This window comes from Hypomesus nipponensis, chromosome 13 (assembly GCF_054491055.1).
Source record: "Hypomesus nipponensis isolate SF chromosome 13, ASM5449105v1, whole genome shotgun sequence".
In the NCBI taxonomy this organism is placed as follows: domain Eukaryota; kingdom Metazoa; phylum Chordata; class Actinopteri; order Osmeriformes; family Osmeridae; genus Hypomesus; species Hypomesus nipponensis.
This window is the reverse complement of record NC_140373.1, coordinates 9,908,731-9,930,171: the sequence shown is the minus strand read 5'-3', so window position 1 is coordinate 9,930,171 and position 21,441 is coordinate 9,908,731. Positions and strand designations below refer to the sequence as shown.

Here is a 21,441-nt window from a genome sequence, read left to right as displayed (position 1 = left end):
AGTAACTCCATGGATGTATTCTCAAGACTTTGTACAGGTAAGTAGCTTACAAAGTGTACTGTAGACTGAGGAGTTCAAGTATCATTTTTGTTTAACAACTTATTTAAAAGTAGATGTTTTGTTCTGTTTCGTATATGTACAGGCTGTCTAGAATACTTCTAATTTATACAAGGAGGCTTATGCGCAGAATAATCAAGTGTTCAAGATTAACTGCAGGGGGGCTAAATAGCTTAAGACTGTAAGTTATATTGCGTGTGTGAGTGTGTGTTTGTGTGTGTGCAAGTTGTGTGTGTGTGTACTTAAATTGACTATTTTAAAAATATTTTGTACAGATATGAGTGCGTGACACATTGGTAATTCTATTGTCTCCTGCTTTTAAAGTTAAGAAAAGCCACCAATGGAATTTGCTTGTGAATGTATCTATATTCCACCATCAACCAGTCTGAAAGATGCCCAAAAACCAAATCCACATGCCTTTAAACGTTCAGGTAAGGTTTCAAATTCTTGCACTTCATAATATTACTATTTAAATAGCAAAGCATGCAATAGATTTTGAATTACCATTTTCAACATGCATGTATTTTTGTTATATACATGCATAGATTCATTCTATTCTACACTTTAGTTCAGATTTCTGCTTCTTTTAAGACATTTGTGTGAGTCCCAGTTGGACCGTGTTCCAGAAGACAGTTGGTGTAGAGAGACTGTCTCTCAGTCTGTCCGGCAGGGACACACCATGTTCACTTCATTTCAAGTACGACAACTTTTTTTTAACATAGACGTGATCTGTTCCTCCGCCCTCCTTTCAGCCCTCCTGCCTCCTATCAACAAAGTTCGTCCTCGCATCCCACCCCCCCCTCCCCCTTCAGCGGCCTCCACAGAACTCAGAACCCCCCTAGCCCCCCATCCAGCACCCAGCACAAAGAGCGAGAATGGGATAAAAGGCTCAAGCCCCTCCTCCCCGTATGAGAATACTGCCTTTCATCTCAACCTTGGCACGCCCCGGCCACAACAGTTCACGCCGACTCGTAGACCAGGTAGTGTTTTACCATGCGGGGCGTGATATTCATTGTGGGGAAGATAAAGAAAACATTAAATTAACATGCTAACCCTGAATTAGCTTCCTCTCTCACAGATACAGCTGTAAACAAACACAAAATAGGATGACTGCAAGCTAACTATTTTTACCTACTCTTCTAGCACTTCTACCACCAACCATGAGACCATCACAGACAAACGCTCAATTACAACCCACGAGCTCTGAGCCAATCGTGACGTCTAATTTCCCTTTTCCTGGCTGCGGGCCAAGCAATCACGCCTCAGGGGAAGACCCGTGTGATCCAGAATACACCTACGTTATGTCAGAGGGTGGCGAGGAGGAGATAAGGCCCCCGACCACGTCTGGTGATCTGTTCATTATTCATTCTACTGACACATTCCCAAGATGTTGTCGGACAAATTAATGTACTGTTGCTGGGTAGATTTCTCTATAGTGGCGCTGACCATCGTTTGTTCTTGTTTTTAGGTTCTTCTACACCTCCGCCGCTCCCGCCTAGACCATGGTTCTTAAATTTGATCCCAGATTACATGGTCGTGTTGCCTTCCAATGCTCCATCCCCCTCCTCCTCTTCCTCCTCCTCCTCCTCCTCTAGTAAACCACCACAGGCTCCTCGACAAGACCTGAGTAAAGGTGCATTCCTGCTATTTCCTTTGCTTTGGCTCCCTCTGTCACGCTGTCACGCTATCTCTCTCTGTCTCTGCACAATTCATGTCAAGTACCTTGACAGCCTTTCTGGGATTGGATTGTTTTAACGTTTATGTCTTTTTCCATTCAACTCGTGATCAGTAGATAAAGGACCACTCCCGGGGAATCCCAATGTGATCCTTATCAGTTTGGGAAGACTGCTCTCAGAGGAAAAGGGTTGGGAAATAAATCATTTGTTTTGTGGATCCAAAATACTGTATCTTTACTTATTGATGCAGTATCATGAATATTTGGCCGGTCTAACTTGCTGCCCTGTGTCGTATGTATGTCCAATGACAGTGTTCACTCTCCAAGGAGAACCCACCTCCTGCTCTCAGTGTGGATCCGTGCTGGAATCCTGCTATGACAATGTGGTACAGTGACAAACTTGAACATAAGATGCTCGAAATACCCAAACCATTTGATGCACTGATTGAAGTCACCAGTCACAGCACTGATGCCCTCCCCTACCTGTGACAACGTATCCGGGTGATGACCTCCTGGTTTGTCTCCTCTACAGGTGGAGAGGTGTTATTTCTGTCAGTCATGGGAGCCAGCGCCACCCCCCTCCCTCTCTGACTCCCCCTCCCTCCCGTCTCCGCCTCTCCTTCCCCCAAACGGGGACGAGGACAGCCTCTTCCTCCTGTCCCCTGACGACAAGATCGTGTCGCCTGACGACGCCCTGCTCATCTTCTGCATCGACGTCTCTGGCTCCATGAGCATGACCTGCCAGGTACTGTCTGGAACCGGCCCTTTCCCTTGACGTGCGCGTTCTCAAAGTTTGGCGTGTTTCACATCTATGCACCTGTGGATTTTTCCTCCTTCCTCTTCTTGGTCTGCAAGGTGTTTGAAGGACACCATGTCGTCTACAAGTCAAGACTTCAGGTGAGCTGCGTTTGGATTGGAGGAAACCCTTATAGACTCCAGTAGCTCACATGGTGTCAATTTACCACAGATTGACCCTATTGTCCTCTGTTCTAACTCCTGCGGATTTCTCCAAACCAGTGTGTTCAGGAAGCGGTGATGCAGAGTGTTCAGAAACTGAGTGGGGCTCGACCTCACTCACGCGTGGGACTCATCACCTTCAACAACCAGGTACTGTTGTCACTTAACACATTTCATGTTCATGCTATGTTTACGGATGCAATATTAAGCGTGAGGTTTGTGGTACTTCACCTTCACACACACGCACTCACACATGCACCCACAGACACACACACATTTATATGAATCAAACACAGTTTTGAACGTGTTGTGTTGCCAGGTGACCCTGCATGGATATGAGAAGATCAGCTCACGTTTTCTGTGGGAAGCTGAGCTGGTGGACAGCGAGTACCTGAAGGAGGCTGCCTTCAGCTTTCCCAGCCCACCTCCCCTCTCCAGGACCAGGGACGACCTACAGAGAGAGGTCCTGGGGTGAGGACCACTGGAGAAGATGGAATTGCATTGAAAATAATACTTTAACTGTTCACAGTGGGGTTTAGAGAAGGTGCTGCAAGGGAAAATCGGAATCTTTCCAAAAATGTTCTCCCTGTAGAGCGAAACAATGGTTCATACTTTATGTTCTGATTTAATTTCCGGTTCACTCGAGACCTTCTCATAAAACGCCTCTCTTTTGTGTTACAAGATTGGTAGAGAGTGGAGCCACAGCTCTAGGTCCTGCTGCTGTCCTGGCCATTGCAATGGCTTCTCGACATCCAGGTTCAAAGGTAAATCAGTAACTCCAGAACTCATTATCATTTGATATCACTCTGATATTATTCAGAAGAGATCATCTACTCTGGATGACAGTGTTTTTGTGTTTCTCCCAGGTTATAATCTGTACTGATGGGAAAGCCAACACAGGGCTGGGTAATCTTGAAGTGGAAGACAGCGATGCCCGTGCTCTTCTGTCCTCCACCATCTTCTACCAAGACCTGGGGGAGTATGCGGCCTGCCAAGGGTTTGTACAACAACAAAACTCAATTTCACTGTTTGTCCTAGAAGAATACATGAAGAGTTGATGGTAAAAAAAAATTCATGAATGAACCTGAGGGTAGCTCACCAGGTATAGGTGTGTATATAACATACACGCTGAAGCCTTAACGCAAGGGCCTCGGTTCAAATCCAGCTCAGGCAATTTCTGCATGGCTTGCCCGCTCTCTCTACCCCAGAGGTCTTGAACCCTGGTCCTCTGGGACCCCCTGTCCTGCACGTTTTAGATGTTTCCCTGCTCCAACACACCATACATTTCCTGTCCATCTCTATATCTGTCCATTGAAGTGGAAAAAGGCCAAAATATATCTTCAAAAGAATGATCCTGAACGATCCTGCCTTTCCCAGGGTGACGGTGTCGGTGTTGTCCATGGAGGGTACAGACTGCAGGCTGGATGAGCTGGGGAGACTGGCAGACCGAACGGGGGGAGACGTGAGAGAAAACCAACACTTCCGGGCGCTGCGAAAATTCACCCACAGCTAGCCGTGTTTCATTATGGTGTCTGTTGTTCAAATCCCTAGGTGGTGATAGCGAGCCCGCATCAACTGCACACTGTGTTTGAGGACATCATCGAGAACAGGGCCATAGCCACTCACTGTAGTGTTGCTTTGCTACTCCCAAAGGCACTGTAAGAATTACATAACGAATACCATTTGCACCACCCGTTTTTTTATATCGAGGCAGATTAAATAGCGGCATGTCACATCTGAAAACAATTATTTGTCCATATGTAAAGAATTAGCTACTGAGAATTCTAGATATGGTTTCCTGTGGGGGTTTCTAGGTTGTTATAGGGGTGATACTTTTGCAAAGCTGTTGTTTGCAGATCTAGCCTCACAAATGGTGTGCTCATTCTCCAGACGTGTTAGAGGAGAGAAACAAGCAGGACACCGAGGAACCAAAGAAGTCGGGAACGTGGTGTCCGACACAGAAATCACCTTCCAGTTTGGTCCCAGGGATCTCGAGTCAAGAGAACAGAAGGGTGAAATGAGATAAATTAACAGAAGACTATAGTTCCAGAATTTGAGACCAGATTGTTCTTTTGATGACTATCATTTGAATGACTATTAAATGGCTATCTTTGTTTCGGTCTGTGGGCCAATTTGCCGGCCGGCCTGTCTCTCTGTCTTCCTCCCTGCCTCTCTCTCTTCCTCCCTGTCTGTCTGTCTGTCTGTCCAGTGTCAGGCCTGGCTCCTGGCAGCCATGTGTCCATCCAGCTGCAGGTCAGTTACAGAAAGATGGATGGACGGAGTATGCTCAGAGTTCTGACTGTTGACAGAGAAGTGACTGATGACAGGTGAGAGGACAAACCCTGAACACACATTGTTATTGTGTGTGTATGTGTGTGTGTGTGTGTGTGTGTGTATGTCGAAGGATAGGTTCATCTACAGAATGTGTAGGTCAATTTCAGTAACTGTCCTTGACAGGCCATATAAGATGAAACGATAACCTTTTCTCTCCTTCTTTCCCCCTCTTAGTGTGACAGTCCTCTCTTCCTTATCCTGTGAAATCATCCAGCTCAACTCGTCCCAGGCTAGCGCTGCCCTGGCTGTGAGGGGCCGCTTCCTGGAGGCCAGGAGAGAGGGGGAGGCGCAGATGAAACTGTTAGAGAGATCCCTGTGAGTAACAGCATGGGGGCGGGGGGGAGGGGGGAGGGGGGCAAAGCTGCCAGTGTGTGTGCGGAGGATGAGTGCTAATTAGTGAGCAGGACTGAGAGACACAGCCACTAGAGTGTGCTCAAGGGGCCTGTGTGTGTGTGTGTGTGTGTGTGTGTGTGTGTGTGTGTGTGTGTGTGCGCGCGTGCGTGCGTGTGCGTGTGTGTGTGCGTGGGTATTTGACTATTATATAATGTTAAGTAGTAAATAATGCATGTTCATATGTTCACTGCAAGTTTACATACACAGTAACATTGAAAGTCTTAAAAACATAGTGGTAGATACATTGTATAGTAAGCTGTTGTGAAGTGTATACACTGTTCTGTGGTTGCTTTTGCAGGGAGCATAATCGCAGTGTGGAGGACAGCGAGATTTACAAGTCATGGGTAAAAACCATGGATCCTATAAACAACAGTTTACACCACTACACAAGGGTAAGGGTGTATGTTAGGCCCCATGACAACAGACGTACTGTAGCTACTGTAAACTGTCCTAATTACCGTTGCTCTTATTTTCCAGAAACAATCTGTACTCTCCGACTCACAGGTAATGATCACCATCTACAAACAGATGGTATTCGAATGTTTTCAGTTAAAGGGTCTGTGGGGGGAGGGAAGTCAAACCAAATCTAAGATGTCTTCGTGAGGGCCCTTGGAGAAGATCTGACTTTCTACTTTTATGTATTATTTTCTACATTGACATTATTAAGTGTACTGTCAAATCGTAATATATTGTCATGTTCTTTCCTTCATCAGACCCTGACAGACCAGGGTGCAGAACTTCTCTTCGGAATGAAGAACACCAACCGGGGCTCCTTGTCAATGCAGAACTAGCACATAGCAGGAATGGTCCTTGTCACTGCAGAACTAGCACAAAGCAAGAATGGTAGCCACACCAGCACGTTTCTGCTTGGTTTCTTGTCTGAATGCAGTGAATGATGAGGGATTGGCTTCTACTCACAGGCAATGAATATGGACATACCAGTGACACCTCACATGTAGCCTTAGCATTAAGGATCAACTGTAAATATTGAACTCTGTACTGTAAAAACAACCATTCTTGAAACGGAGACCATTTTGTCACTTGCATGGCAGTTGATAAGAGGGTGTATCTTACACCTTCCTTCTAGCTGAGCTTGTGCTCTCATCCTGATCAGAACAGTGAAGAATAACATGACTCAGAAACACATACTGTATTCACATGGGAGAGGAATGCAAACACCCACTATTCACACTAGCTGTTCTCAAGCTTCCAACACATTTTATTACATGTATATTTACGTATATGACAGTTGGTGACTTCATGACAAAATAAATGACAAATTTGTATCTTTTTTTGTATCTGGTTGTTCACAATGTGTACTTCATGTTTTGGCTGCCCGCAATGCTATGGGGCTATCTTGTTGTTATTGTCTGTGACCTATGCACTTTGTAAAGCTCTCGGAAGTCGCTTTGGATATAAGCGTCTGCTAAATGAATAAATGTAATGTAAATGTATTCAACAGTCGCATTGAAAGACCCATTGATTCAGATTCACTTTATTAGCCATTTGTCGCACATCGAGAAAACCAGCCAGAAATAGAAAAAGGAAATACATTTTTCTCCGATTATTGATGACCGGTCTGCTGTATGCAGTCCCTAACAGTGGGTCTACCCAGCCCTCGTTTACGCAGGAACACAATCAATAGAAAAATAATGTATTGTCCCCTGTCAGCCTGAGTTGCAGAGATAGTGTGCAATTGAGTACAAACAGAATACAACTGACGCAACAATGACGAGGCTCGAAATGGAGGCCAGAGTGTAAATAGACATCCGTTTCTCCGGAGAGGCTCGCACGATGCAGTCGACCACGTCTCTACAGACGTTCATCCTACACCTGAACGGACCGTCGTCCAGTCGGGGGAGGTTCCACGTCAGAAGCACGTAGACAAAGCACATTTCCACGGCGATACGCAGGACGATGCTGAACAGGTAGAACCCCACTGTGCTCTTGTTCTTGTGGAGGTCAATCACCATCCTGGTGTCAGCAGGGCCAGCCAGCTCTATGTCCCCGCCCGTCTTGGAGGCCCTCTTCTGGGCCACGGCGCGTAGGTGGGAGGCGAAGAGCTCCATGACAAGCACCGAGAGGATAAGGAGAATGAAGAGGAAGTTCCAGGCCACCATCACCGGCTTGTCGAAGTGCTGGTTGTAGCAGGCTTGGACACAGATGCTGTCCTTGGTGGCGTTGCAGCTGAAGTCCGAGTCCAGCTTGAACCAGGGCAGCTCGGCCACAAAGAGCACCACCAGACGGATGCACAGGAAGCCGAACCACAGCGATCGACACTTGTAGGTGGTGGTGGTGTCCACCGCCGTCCGCAGGATGGGGATGAGGCCCGTCACTAAGGCTGCCATTTGGTGTTTTTTTCACTGGTTTATTGCTGAATACTGAGCAGGCAGAATACAGGATCACAAAACAACACAAAGCATCATTGTATTCATGTCATTACGCGTTCAAAAGTTGAACAGTTTCAACCCTGTCCAACCATTTCGTCCAGGGTTGTTCCAAACAAGATGAGAAAGGTTACCTTGATAAGCTGTGTCCACAATCTTGATTCACTGACTTTGCTCCAAAAGAAGTCTTTTATAGGACGTATACTACGCTTGGTCATCAGGATTAGCAGTGGCCACTCCTCGCGTATCTGCTGACTCCATCCAAAACTTCTCTTTTTTTGTACACGTCACCCTAACATTCTAAACTGTCAAGTTCGTTATTGTAAACAGACCAACATGATGTAATTCATTTACATTATGGGGAAGGGGGTGCATTGTTTACTCTATGAAATGCAGCTTGACATTAATTAAGACTATGATTGTACTGTAGCTGTTCAGCTCATTCATCTCTCTGCAAGGCAGTGCACAAGAAGGCCACTTTAATTCCACCAGTGTCTTTAAGTAAACAGTTTAATACCATCACAATGTAACTGTACACAGAAAATTTGAATCAGAACAGCCTACAAAATAGTAGAAAAAAGTTCATGATTAAAATCATCAATTATATGTTTTTAGACTGAAATGACATAACTGTCACTTATGTATGATTTGTTTACATACTGATATACACGTTATTATACAAATGCATTGCTGTGAATAATCGTCACCAGTTTGAATCAATTTGATGAAATGATGCCTGAAATCTTTTATAAAACATTATGTACATATATAATTCCATAAATATGTTTTAATTATCACAAGATCAAAACCTAAACAACCACTGTGGCCAAATCAGAATCACTGTATTGTCCTGCAACGCTGGTTTTAGAACATCCAAACTGTTTAAATAAAAGGGGGGGAAAAAAGGTTGTCACGGTTGGTTTCTTAAACCGATACTTGACATCTTTCTCACATTTCCTCCTCTTTGTCAACATACACAGGAATTGTGTGAAAGGCGGGGATAGGATGTGACACGGGAAAAGGCAGGGTAATTGCACTCGGTTCAGCAGAGGTTGGGGAGACCTCCATGGGGGGTGGAGGGGATGGCAGGGGCTCTGTGTGTTCAATGTGTTCCTCTGAGAGGGAGGAGTTGGTAGCTTGGTCACGGTGTGTGCGTAAATGCTTGCGAAGATAGGCTGCAAACAAAAAGGCTTTCCCACACTGCGGGCAGCTGTGGGGCTTGTTGGCCGAGTGGATCCTCTGGTGTTTACGAAGCCCGGCTTTGTTGAGGAAACCTTTGCCACAGCTGTCGCAGACATGGGGACGGGGCTTGGGGTGCTGCTTCTCGTGCTCCTGGAGATCCGCCAGCTGTCCAAACTCCGCATGGCACGTCGCACACTGGTGCGGCCCCATGGGCAGGGCGGCCATGTTGGAGGAATCGGGGGAGACGGAGTGCAGGCTTTCGTGGGCCTGCACTTCCTCCCAGGTTCCGAACGTGATGTCGCAGTGGGCGCAGGAGAACTGGGGGAGGGTGGTGTGGGAGGGGAAGGCCGGAGTGGCTGCCCCCGGGGCCGCCTGCTGCTGCTCGGCCCTCTCCGCCAGGTGAGTCCTCTCGTGCTTCCGCAGGCTGGAGGAGACCACGAACGACTTGACGCACAGCTGGCACTTAAACGGACGCTCCCCGGAGTGCACCCTGCGGTGCTTGTTGAGGCTGGAGCGCTCGGCAAAAGACTTGCCGCACTCGGTGCAGGAGAAGGGCCGCAGCCCCGTGTGCACCAGCATGTGACGGCGCAGGTCCCAGGACGCCACAAAGGCTTTGTCGCAGCTCTGGCATTTGTACGGCCTCTGTCCCGAATGCACGCGCTCGTGCACGGCCAGGTCGGCCGGCTGGCGGAACCTCTTGGAGCATTTGTCGCAGGGGTAGGGCTTGAACCCCGAATGCGCCCTCTGGTGCCGACGGAAACTGGAGGGGTCAGAGAACATCTTGCCGCACTGCGGGCACAGGAAGGGCTTCTCTCCGGAGTGGGTGCGCAGGTGGGACTGGTAGGAGGAGAGCTGGGTGAAGCCCTTGCCGCACTGCTCGCACTGATAGGGTTTGCTCTGGGAGTGGATGCGCAGGTGGCAGGCCAGGGAGGACGAGCGCGAGAAGGCCTTGCCACAGTCCGAACACAGGTAAGGCTTCTCTCCGGTGTGGGAGCGCTCGTGGTTTTTCAGGTCCTTCAGCTCGGTGTAGGTCTTGCCACACTCGTCGCAGGCGTAGGGCCTGTGGCCCTGGTGGTTGCGCCTGTGTTTCCGATAAACCGACGGGTCTGCGAAGCTCTTCCCGCACTCCGCACAGAAGTAGGGCTTCTCTCCCGTGTGGGAGCGCAGATGGACCTTCAGCTTGGAGAGAGTGGGGTAGCTCTTGGAGCAGTTGGGGCAGGAGAACGGCCTCTCTCCGCTGTGCTGCGTCATGTGGATCCTCAGGCATATGGCCTGCATGAAGGCCTTGCCGCACTCGGTGCAGACGAACGGCTTCTCGCCCGTGTGGGAGCGGGTGTGGTTGCGCAGCTCCGTCTGGGTCTTGTAGGCCTTGTGGCACTGCGGGCACTGGAATGGGCGCTGGGCAGAGTGGGAACGTTGGTGCTTGGAGAGCTGGGCTCTGCTGGGGAAGACTTTGTTACACTGGGAGCATGTGTGCTCCTGCGCTCGTTCCTTCCCGTGTGAAGACAACTTGTGGATTCTTAGGGCCGCAGGGCTGCTGAAAGCCTGCTGACAGGCAGAACATCTGAACGAAGGTTTGGCTTTCGGAGGCCTGCCTTTGCCTCTCTTTCTCACAGGTGGCTCCTTCACCACCTCCTTCTCCTCTTCCTTGCTTTCCTCATTCGGTGGGGTGAACTGTTCTGTCAGTGATGGACTAGCAGGCTGTGGAGAGGCCATATTTGGGGAGGTGGGTGTAGAAAAGAAAAAAAAAACTATTGCTTTGAAGATCTGTAGAAAACCAAAAGTGGAAAGAAAAAAAACAAATTCATTATGTGACATCAAATTATTAATTTTCAACTGCAAAAGAACATGTTATTGCATTATTGATACATAATGGTCCTGGTAAGATTACTGTGAACAGCTGAGCGTAATAAGAGATAGCATGATGACTGACTAGAATCAAAAGAAGCCACTTATAATACCTATGCAAAGAACAAAGTGGGTGGGGGCAAATCCCAAAATGGCTGGCATTAGGACCTCAGGGACAATACGCGAGTAAGCTAAACGATTGTTGTCAAAGGAAGTTGCATGTACCCAGCTAGCAAGCTAGCGGGAACATAATAGATTTTAGATCTAGCAGAAACTGCGTTTTGCTGGACACCGTGGTATATATCAAGTATTTTTTTTAATTCTCACTCGTCAAAGGTATGTTTTTCTAAACCCAACGCAAATCAGTAGTACGGAAATCATTTTCATATTTCTAGCTAGCGACTCAAAATGGCTGGCTTTAGGACCGGCTGATCAAGCTGTTCGCCCACTGCACTGGTGTCATCGCATGGGATGGATCATCATCTGGCAGCCGCTAGATCAAGTTTGAAGTCTTGCATTTAAAAAAAAACTCACCCGATTTCTCTTCTTGTGGTTGAACAATACTTCACAGTATGGATAGATTGAAAGCCTCTCAAATTGCGTTTACAGTGAACTGCCCCGATTGGTGATTGCAACTGATGATGGGCGGCTTTAGGACCATGACGAAAGCGCTGTTGTCGAGTGCAGCACTTGCGCGGGTTGGGAAATTGAGACATTGAGAAATAATAGCTCGTACTAGCTAGCTCTGAAGACACGAACTGAAATGTATTTCTTATTATAAATAGTACAATGCTGACATGTGTGGGGCAGTCGTATTAGCAGTTTAAGGTAGACAGCTGTTAGTGGAAAGTAGGGTTAGGATTGTGTTACAGGAATGGTATGATAACTTATTCTGACTTTGAAATGTTTGTGAACCATGTCATTTAATTCTAGCTAACAACATGACGCTGCGTAAGGGCATGGCATAATCTGGATACACATTATTATATGTTGCATAAGTGACTAACTTCATACAATACAATTAAAAACAGGGCAGAGCGATTTGTATTTATTGGACATAGCAAGGGGAGATATTTGAGTGGTACACATTTCCTGTTTCCTAGCAACAAGAGCAGGAAGTATGTGGAATGGGATGGGGGAAAAAAAGACAATTGAAAAGATTTGTCCTTTACCAATAGTTGGGTCAGAAAACAACGCAAAGAGGGGACAAAATATGCATCGTGGGTCGAAATGCAGTTCATCCTAAACTAAAGAAGGTATTTGGTGGTGTGCTTGCATTATGGATGACAACTTCTTGTGTGCTCACTGAAGCTAACGAGCGTTAGCTGGCTAGCTCGCTGTAGCTTTTTGGTGCAATGTTTGTTTAGCTAAGCATGCTGATGCTAGCTGGCTTGTTTTGTGTTTTGCGACCAAGTACCACTATCTTGCTGAAGTTTGCATGCTTGCGTGGAAACCAATACAACTTGTTTCCCAAATGTGACTGCGGTTGTCGTGTTCAATATGAAAAATGTGAACAGAAACATCTTTTGTATTTAACGCCATTCCAACAAGGCGTTGGTCTCGGTTTGTTGACATAGCTAGCTAGCTAGCCTTCTGCGAATGAACGTTACTAGGTCACTATTTGCCGTGCAGCGAATTCGTTTTTTGCAATCTTATTTTAGTCGTATTTTTACATGTCCAAGCTACCAATATAGGTATTGATGAAATGACTGATGTTCAACAGCATGGATTTCTGACTGACATATGCGGGTGAATAGCTATAATGCCAACCATACCGTCAACCGTGGTGCCAAGCTTGTCAGTTGAATGTGGAGCGTCTTAATATTTCAGTGGAAATGCACCGCGAAATATAAGTTAAAAATATATTATTAGTGCCTGTAGAATTGCAGTAAGTGTTGCATTACTGGGGATGTGTGAAGGTTATTATTCTAGATTTGATACTTTGGAAGTGCCTGGTGTAACTCAAATCTGATGTGCATGGTCAAATCTGTTCTTCAATACAATTTGTTTCTTTTTTTTCCACAGAATTCCTTGTGTGGCAACATCTAGTCACACTTCAATGGAGGGGTGTTGACTCTACCTTTTCCTTTCTTTTGTTGCTACCCTGGTTGGACCTTGCCGATGAATAGGTTCCTTTGACAGAAAGAGAGAAGCAGGAAATCTGATGCATTTTTCCTTCAGCTATTTATACAAACTGTATCTAGCTCTGAAAGGTGCAACACTATCCTGGAATGGCTATGCAAGAGCCAGGCAGGACCAAAGGATTTCCCTGTAAGCACTGTGGCATAGTGCGCTCCAGTATGCCAAGCCTACTGGAACATATGGAAAGTCACTCCCAGCTAGACGAGGATCGCAGGTTCAAGTGTGAACAGTGTGGGCGGGGCTACAGGCATGCCGGTAGCTTGGCTAACCACAAAAAGACCCACGAGGTGGGTTCTTTCCAATGCCACATATGTCAAAGAAGCTTATCCAATGCTTTGGCCCTCAAGAGCCATATTCGAATCCACACATCACAGAAAAAGCACTCCTGCGTGGACTGCGGAAAGGCGTTTCGTCTGGCTACGCAGTTGGCCACCCATGAAAAGGTCCATCTCTCTCGACAAGCAAGGGGGAGGCCGAGCGACGTCGCGGCTGTGGACTATGCTCTTGACGAGGAAGAGCGAGACTATGAGAATATCAATTCCTTTGAACTTGAGGAGCAAGCCGCGTGTGCGTTTGGGGGCGAGCAAGAATCAGGGTTGAATGTTAAATCGGAAGAATTCCCCGGTGAAGAGGAGGCTGGCGGCGGAGGTGATCGACCTTTCAGATGTGATCAGTGTGACAAGACGTACAGGCACCACGGTAGTCTGATCAATCACAAAAAGTCTCACACTGTAGGAATGTTTGAGTGCTCCGTCTGCTTCAAGCAGTTAAATAACCTGGCCGCTCTCCACAGCCACCAGAGAATTCATAACAAGACCAAGAGTGGTCCCGAGGCCAGTTCTGTAGAGGCCGTGTACGCTGGTACAACACCGGATCAGTTTTCACCCCCAGTCAGTGATGCCCCAGTGCATTTCTGCCACCTGTGTCAGGTGCTGTTTCCCAATGACGAGGAGTTCCAGGAACACATCCAAATGCATAATTCTTCATCCATGTCGTTTGGACTCCACGGAGGTTTGACAGAAGACCACAATGTCTCCTATGACCGCAGTGTTACACAGTCTCCGGACTCAAACTTTTATTCACCCTCCCTAAATGATGCTCCTTCGATGCCCTTGTCAATGAGCAACCATGTGGATTTCAGTCAGTCGCATGACCAGATTAGCAATGGACATCTGTACTCTGACCACTCCAGTAATGAAACCCCATTTACCATCAATACTCAGGGAGAGCCCTCAGTCGTGAAATCGGATGTCCACAACTCTGCCCTGGTGCTTGCTGATCCTGCTGACGACCCGACTCTGATTGAAGATTCTTTAGCCGGCGATTCCGACGAGCGGCGCTTTAAGTGCCAGATCTGTGGGAAAAGCTACCGGCACGCAGGGAGCCTCATTAACCACAAGCGGTCCCATCAGACAGGCATTTACCAGTGCTCAATCTGCCGCAAGAGTTACCCACACCTGGCTGCTCTTCGCAGCCACCTCCGCATCCACAAGGCCCACACATCCTCCTTTAACCTCAGCTCGGAGGGAGACTGGCTCTCTCCTGAGCCCCTGACGCTCGACAACCAGCAGAGCTGCTATCCCTCCCAGGAGGACGGGGAAGCCGGCGGCGCCATCGCCCTCGCTCAGGAGAACGCCGACGGGCACGGAAACGGAGCGGCGTACCACGAGCAGTTTGACCCTGGCTTCCCCCAGGGCAGGACTGTGCACCTACCTCACGACGAGCACCTGATGAACAGGCACATGTGCGCTGACTGCGGCGAGACGTTTGCCGACATAGCAGGGATCAAGTCGCACGTGTGCCCTCTACTCCAACAGCAGCAGCAGCAGCCCATTTCCGACGGCTACAACGGTCATGTGGACTTCCAGGTCACTAATGGCCAGTGTGCCATGGGAAACCCAGGGGATCACATGGAATTTCAAGGACTCAATGGCACTCATGACCAAAGGTACTTTGGCGAGCAAAGTTATCACGAAGACATGAATGGTGAGCAGATGAACGGTGGTGGCGGCGGCTTAGAAGGTGACGTTGACGACGAAGAGGATGACGACGACGACGGAGAACTCTACCAGTGCTCGGTGTGCGGAAACCGCTACACCAGCATGAGAGCGCTGAGGAGCCACCTCCGTGGTCACACCCAATCCCACGGCACCCCCACCAGCTCCGGGCCGTCCTCCATGTCTTCCCTCGAGGAGGAGAAAGAGGAGGACCCGCGGGAGAGGCAGCAGGTGGACGGAGGGCTGATCATCTGCAGTACCTGTGGGGAGAGTTTCACCAAGAAGCAAGACCTCCTCGCCCACCAGCAGCTGCACGATCAAGCGCAGGTCGACGTGAAACTCGGGAGTGTGGACGCGGACGACACGGCCAAGCCTAAAGAGGAGGGCCAGAGCATCATCTGTGGACACTGTGGCATTTTCTGCAGCAGCTACGACCATCTCGAAACCCACCACTGCTCCGCTAAGACCAAAACCGAGTCGACCGCGACAAACGATGAAAAGGCAGACGCCGGTGAGCCCGCTGACCGACGCGCGAAGGACAATGCGGACGGGGGAGATCGTCAGTACAAGTGTGATCAGTGCGGCCGGTCGTACCGACATGCTGGCTCGCTGCTCAACCACAAGAAGTCGCACAAGACGGGCGTGTTCCGCTGCTTTGTGTGTCAGAAGCGCTTTTACAATCTGCTGGCCCTCAAAAACCACCAGCGAACTCACTTTGATGTTAAAAGGTAATAATAGTCCAATTTATTTTCACCTCAGCCGATTTAGTCTTCTCAATGAAATGTCTGTGTAGTATTAGCATCACTGAACAATATCTTTATGGCTAGTGCAAGTTATGGAAACTGCAGAATTATGTAATGCTACACTTTTTGTATAATGTATAATACAGTCTGTTAGTAGCTATGCATGTGTTCATATCCTATGCTACGCTAAAGAACATACAGACATATATACAATATTGCCTATACAATTAGATTTGTTGACATTAAAGGTGTTTTGACATCACACGTTCATTCATTTTGTAGAATCTTCTTTGCTTTGTAAACACGGGATTTAACCGCAGGCTTTGTCTCCTCTTCCAGGCACACTTGCCACGAGTGTGGGAAAGCCTTCAAAATCCAGAAGCAACTGCTGAACCACCTGAGAATCCACAAGGAGAACCAGGCCAAAATACAAGAACTCAACAACCAGATCCAGGCCCTTATGCAGATGAATGGGACGGGGTCCGAGGGAGGAATGCACTCCTTAAATGCAAACGCCAATCAAGCCTCAACCTCACGCAAAAGACGCAGACCGCCCCCCACGGCCAGGAAGGCCACTGTGAGGCCTGCCAATCAGACTGAACCCAATGCTGGGGTCAAATCAGAGAACAGCGGCGACCCGCGGCCCTATTCTTGTGACCAATGTGGTCGGACGTACCGCCATGCCGGAAGTCTGGTCAACCACAAGAACTCTCACAAGACTGGCGAGTATTACTGCTCCATCTGCAACAACACCTACTCCAACCAGCTGGCGATGAAGAACCACTTGCGTATTCACTTTGCGCTAAAGAAGCATTGCTGCCAAGACTGTGGGAAAGGCTTCAGGGTAAAGAGACAGCTCACGAACCACACCTGCCCTCACCTCAAAAAGGACATGGCGGGAGGGACGCGGGGGAGGGCTCGCAGGCGGACAAAAGACTTCAAGTGCAAGGAATGCGGGCAGGCCTTCGTCACTGCCGACCAGCTGTCCGTCCACGCCTGCGGCGGCAGCGACGGCCAAGCGGACGTGGCCTTGAAAAAGGAGGAGCGCCCGTTTGCGTGCAACATATGCAACCGTAGCTACCGCCACGCGGGGAGCCTACTGAATCACAAGAACACTCACAAGACCGGCCACTTCAGCTGCGCCGTCTGCTCCAAGCCCTTCACCAACCCCATGGCGCTGCGCAACCACACGCGCATCCACACGCAGAAGAAGAAGTACGTCTGCCTCACCTGCGGCAAGGCCTTCCGCTTGGCCAGTATCCTCCACAACCACCAGAAGGTCCACAATCGTGTGGCCAGCCACTTCAGTTGCCCTGCCTGTGGGAAGAGCTTCCAGGGAAAGTCTGGGCTGAAGAGGCATCGGTGCCAGAGAGGTCAGGACAGCGCGACGCGAGCAGGCGTCCGTCACGCTGAAGGGGGCGACAAGTGCTTCATGTGAGTTACTGTCCCATAATCGGCTAACTGTGTAAGTCACAAAGTCCACTTTTTTGACGGATAATATTTGTTTAAAGCAGATTTGATTTCCAATGACTACTTTAATATATATCTTAAATAATCTTTTTGAATTAATATCACTATTATTTAATGTATCTGTAACTGGACAACAGAAGCAACAATTTGGTGAATTGTTAAAATGCTGTGGAATCAGCCATCTGGTGTATTAATGGTGAAGCCCTAAATGAGCTTGTCTCTACTGCAGGTGTGACCTGTGTGGGCGTTCGTACCGCCATGCTGGCTCCCTCCTCAACCACAAAAAAACCCACTCGGAAAACCTCCACCACTGCACCCTGTGCCTCCAGACATTCCCAGACCCCCTCACGCTCCAGATCCACTCCCAGATGAAGCGCCACTGCTGCCCTGAGTGTGGGAAGACCTTTTGCCTGATAGCTCACCTGCAGAGCCACATGGAGACGCACAACAAGGAGAGGACCCTGGTGTGCAGCCCCTGCCAGCAGAGCTTCCCCAGCACGGCCAGCTACCAGCAGCACCAGGAACTGCAGCATCGAGCCCCTGGCCAGTACCAGGCGCGCGGCGAGGGGGCTGGGGTCCACATGCAGGAGGACTTGGGCTGGGGCCCAGGGATGGACCAGGACATGGGGCTCCAGGGAATCCCCAAGCTGGTGCCGGCGTTCGCCCACATGCACGGCGCCATGTCCGGGGAGGAGGTGGCGGCGGCGGCGGAAAGCCATGCGGACGCCCACGGTTCCGAGGAGAAGAGCCACGTCTGCGAGCACTGCGGCCGCACGTACCGCCACGCCGGCTCGCTGCTCAACCACAAGAACAGCCACAAGACGGGCTCGTTCTTCTGCTCCGTCTGCCAGAAGGAGTTCTCCAACCTGATGGCCCTCAAGAACCACCGGCGCATCCACACGGAGCCCAAGCGCTATCAGTGCCTGGAGTGTGGCAAGGCGTTCCGCGTGTCTACCCAGCTCATCTGCCACCGGCGGATCCACACGAAGGAGAAGCCCTTCTCCTGCCTGCTGTGCGACAAACGCTTCTCCAGCAAGTCCAACCTGCGACACCACCAGAAGATGCACCAGAGCACGCAGTCCTTCGAGTCCTCCTTCAGCATGGACGCCAATTCCTTCATGGATCTGGACATGGGCTCTTTCCTCTGAAGCAGGGTGATCACCTCGACTACACAGAACGGCTTCTATTGTCCGGTCTCACCCTACTCGTCAATAATTGTAAAAGTGAGATATTTTTTCGAAGAGTTTCCACAGAAAACATTTTCAAGTCTTGGTATGGATGCCCTCAGAGATGCTTCACGTGCTTTTCCTATTTTGAACATCGTTTTATGGTTGTGGTGGAGATGCAAGTCTGGTGGAGAGACTTTGGATCTTACCTCAGAAATAGATTGAGACACTAACAAAGTCCAGGACGGGTGAGTATGCCTGATTGTAACATCAAAAGTTTGATTGTTTTCCATGAAGTGCACAGAATGGAAACTAAATCCAGAACTTGAAACAGTTTGAGCGCTGCAACTGGACTGTGACTTAATTCCTCTCTTAAAATACCCCCCCCACCCCTCTCTCTCTCTCTCCCCCAGTCAACCAAAGCAAACACCACAGATAACTACTTTATCCAGGTCTCACTCAACACACTATTATACACATAGATGATTTGTCTTTTTTATGAGCAAGTGCTGTTCCAAGAATAGTAATTTTCTCTCTTGATATGTATTGCTTTGTTCAGTGCCTCTGTAAGTTTCTTGCACTGCTGTGCCCATAAAGTATACAGGCCATTATAGTTCCTCCTGGGGCCCTCTGTGTTGTCCTAGTTCTGAATGGACTGGTCAGTATGCCCCATGTGCTGTGGTATAGACTAGGACAACTCTGTTAGTATGAGGAAGCAGACACTGTACCACTGGACCGGTCCAGATCATGATAGAAAATTGTATTTACTGTAATCATATAATCAATTACTCGGTTTTTATTGATGATTATAATATTTGAGTTCACCTGAATGGCATTGTATGCTAAATGGACATATTTAATAATTTATTCCTGTTCTATTCATTTATTTTAATTTTTTGTGTATACTTTATTATACTAGAAAACTAAAGTTTTTATGAATGTTAAACTTGTAAATTGAAAATGCTTAATATGTAGCTTTTAAGGAGATTCATAAATGTATCTTATGATTTCATATATACTCAATCGGTTCAACCCTGCAGGTAGAAATGCCTTGATCAGGGACGATGGTCTCGAAGCACTCAGGTTCCCCACCTTCAAAAGGATAGTACCTGACGTGGATAACATTGTAGATAATCGTGTCTACAGTGTCTGACCTGGGTATGATATTGTTCACAGGTGCCATTTCACACCATTGTCTCGCACAAGTGAGAGTTGTAGCCTTTGTCGTCTCTCTCAAACAGTTGTCAGGCTCAAACGGCCCTGGCTGTCCAACACCTCATCCTTTGTGCTCGGTCTCCTCATGCTCTCCTTTGAAATGTATAACACATGTCGACGTGCCAGTGCCTAAATTTGTGAGTCAAGAGTGTAGCAATTATCCAGTGTGAAATTACTCTCTCTAATCAGCAGAAACTGTAGAACACAAAATGTGTATTTGACTTTTTATGATTTCACTTCTGTTGAAGATCAAGCTTTAATTTGATTCACACTTTCAAATATGGTCATCATTCCATGAGTTTGTTACTTGAAGATGATTATTTAGTTTATTTTACGATGAGATTAAATAGTAATAACTTGCCATGTGCAATTAAGTGACATTTAGGGAAGAATATAATTCTGTCAAGTCTAGGAAAAACAGTACGCATAGAATTTATTTGGCTTCTGCACAATGTTGCATCTTTTGGCTTCCCCAAGAAAAGACCCTGTGTTTTTTTGTTCAGTATGTTGAATATGGTCACCAGGAGATGTTTTCACCTTGTTTGTGTTTTTATTATTGCCTTATGCTATGTCAAATATGGCTGCGGGTGGTAAGATGTATAAAATACCTCACGGAGAGCCTTGCCAATCCAGCGACCAAAATATTTAAATCCTTCACTGGTTTATCATAGAGTAATTCGCTATAACGGATGTTCCACTCATCATGTTGTCGTCATTGCAATCCTTAAAAGTGATTCATCGAATGACCATTCGTGACGAGCCTTTTCAAAACCGTGAACTTCCGTTTTAGATTCTACAAGGACTGTTTCGTAAGCCTTCTTGACAACACTGATTATGAAAGGACATTATCTTCCTCGTCTGCCCCGTCGCCTCAGATCCTAGTGTCACAGGCGCAGCAGGTCCATGTAGCCCAAGTCTCACCTTTCTACCAATTTTTAAAAAAGCAATATGTTGATAGGACTGTTTACTGCCCATTATTTCAGGTACAGTGTTGTCTACTTACATAATGTATGTAATGTACATCTTATGTTTTGTAAGATTGTAATTTTGTTGTCTTCAAGTATTTATACATGTATACCAGGTACACTAATATAGTAGTGTGTGTATATATAAATGGTATACACAGCTTGAGTTAACTGAACGGCTAAGGACCTTTACTTAAGATATCATTCAGAATGACTTGCCAACACCTGAGCATCCTTTTCAATTCCATTATTTTGAAATTCCTATGACAATGTATTTTCATACGCCATTGTTACAAATGTCCAGAGTGTTAGTCTGGTGATCTCAGAATTGTTCACTGTTGTTTGCTAAAGCATCCATATTCTATCCCACCTGGCACTTATTTTTATGTACACTCCTCTTAGCCGCTATCATAACCCTGTAAAATTTCTGAGAGTTCTGTAAATATTGGATTTGAACTTCAGTTGGATTTTCTGTACATTCAGAGCAAGAATATCTTCCACGTTAGGAAACAACTGCTAGTTTAGCTATTGTGTAATAAAAAGCGTATACCACATGTCATTTTATTGAATTTTCAAAAATGTTCCAAAACTCATGTTTGCTCAATATTTAATTCATATTTATATGAACCTGTATATATATTTTGTCACTTTGAAACGTAGATTTTTACTTCTTTGTTAGTATCATGAACTTAAGTAATGAGAATATACACATTTGAACAATTAGTTGTTGAAATTAAATTACAGAAATATTTGGTGTGTTGCGTCGTTTATTGGTGATGAGATTCTGGTCAGGGTAGCCAGCGCTTAATGGTAGTGCAACGGCTCCACATTGCCCTCTGATTGGCTAAGAGCACCTTCCACACTAAAGGTCTTATCAGTCATTTGACACTATCATTTTGAGTCTAGGGTG

General features: G+C 47.3%; 4 protein-coding genes across 8 annotated transcripts; 2 read left to right on the top strand and 2 right to left on the bottom strand.

Annotated features, from left to right (window-relative positions):
• The first annotated feature begins 153 nt into the window (after window positions 1-153).
• LOC146259961 (circularly permutated Ras protein 1-like) lies at window positions 154-6,702 on the top strand. The gene is made up of 21 exons (XM_084670694.1): window positions 154-238; window positions 382-488; window positions 810-1,037; window positions 1,201-1,404; window positions 1,526-1,690; window positions 1,847-1,921; window positions 2,045-2,118; window positions 2,265-2,477; window positions 2,588-2,629; window positions 2,750-2,839; window positions 3,009-3,160; window positions 3,372-3,453; window positions 3,556-3,686; window positions 4,067-4,151; window positions 4,241-4,347; window positions 4,580-4,701; window positions 4,899-5,016; window positions 5,198-5,338; window positions 5,715-5,808; window positions 5,894-5,920; window positions 6,130-6,702. Exons 2-21 carry the CDS (start codon window positions 398-400, stop codon window positions 6,205-6,207), a joined length of 2,319 nt encoding a protein of 772 aa, XP_084526820.1. The 5' UTR covers window positions 154-238; window positions 382-397; the 3' UTR covers window positions 6,208-6,702.
• A 221-nt stretch (window positions 6,703-6,923) lies between these two features.
• On the bottom strand, window positions 6,924-8,017 carry gjz1 (gap junction protein zeta 1). The gene has a single exon (XM_084670561.1). It carries the CDS (start codon window positions 7,762-7,764, stop codon window positions 7,084-7,086), a length of 681 nt encoding a protein of 226 aa, XP_084526687.1. The 5' UTR covers window positions 7,765-8,017; the 3' UTR covers window positions 6,924-7,083.
• Window positions 8,018-8,187: 170 nt separating this feature from the next.
• znf668 (zinc finger protein 668) lies at window positions 8,188-11,503 on the bottom strand. Its single transcript, XM_084670555.1, has 2 exons — window positions 11,368-11,503; window positions 8,188-10,752 (listed from the first exon to the last, which is right to left on the bottom strand). The coding sequence occupies exon 2, from the start codon at window positions 10,699-10,701 to the stop codon at window positions 8,752-8,754; it is 1,950 nt and encodes a 649-aa protein (XP_084526681.1). The 5' UTR covers window positions 10,702-10,752; window positions 11,368-11,503; the 3' UTR covers window positions 8,188-8,751.
• On the top strand, window positions 11,034-21,282 carry znf646 (zinc finger protein 646). 5 transcript variants are annotated; one of them, XR_014729557.1, is made up of 5 exons: window positions 11,198-12,089; window positions 12,859-15,700; window positions 16,055-17,149; window positions 17,415-18,599; window positions 19,392-21,282. XR_014729557.1 is itself a non-coding variant. In XM_084670554.1 (4 exons), the coding sequence occupies exons 2-4, from the start codon at window positions 13,065-13,067 to the stop codon at window positions 18,331-18,333; spliced, it is 4,650 nt and encodes a 1,549-aa protein (XP_084526680.1). In that variant the 5' UTR covers window positions 11,034-11,169; window positions 12,859-13,064; the 3' UTR covers window positions 18,334-21,282. The 5 variants fall into 5 exon arrangements, 3 of the variants coding, with proteins under 3 accessions (XP_084526680.1, XP_084526678.1, XP_084526679.1); XR_014729556.1 differs by having other exon boundaries at window positions 18,765-21,282; XM_084670554.1 differs by lacking the exon at window positions 11,198-12,089 and adding an exon at window positions 11,034-11,169 and having other exon boundaries at window positions 17,415-21,282.
• Window positions 21,283-21,441: the final 159 nt, after the last annotated feature.

Bases quoted from the DNA above. Each gene is read 5' to 3' on its own strand.
- znf646 (XM_084670554.1), top strand. From the start codon at position 13,065: ATGGCTATGCAAGAGCCAGGCAGGACCAAAGGATTTCCCTGTAAGCAC. The intron at 15,701-16,054 runs GTAATAATAGTC...CTCCTCTTCCAG, and splicing joins ACTCACTTTGATGTTAAAAG to GCACACTTGCCACGAGTGTG. The intron at 17,150-17,414 runs GTGAGTTACTGT...TCTCTACTGCAG, and splicing joins GGGGGCGACAAGTGCTTCAT to GTGTGACCTGTGTGGGCGTT.
- znf668 (XM_084670555.1), bottom strand. From the start codon at position 10,701: ATGGCCTCTCCACAGCCTGCTAGTCCATCACTGACAGAACAGTTCACC.
- LOC146259961 (XM_084670694.1), top strand. From the start codon at position 398: ATGGAATTTGCTTGTGAATGTATCTATATTCCACCATCAACCAGTCTG. The intron at 1,405-1,525 runs GTGATCTGTTCA...TCTTGTTTTTAG, and splicing joins AAGGCCCCCGACCACGTCTG to GTTCTTCTACACCTCCGCCG. The intron at 3,687-4,066 runs GTTTGTACAACA...TGCCTTTCCCAG, and splicing joins GAGTATGCGGCCTGCCAAGG to GGTGACGGTGTCGGTGTTGT.
- gjz1 (XM_084670561.1), bottom strand. From the start codon at position 7,764: ATGGCAGCCTTAGTGACGGGCCTCATCCCCATCCTGCGGACGGCGGTG.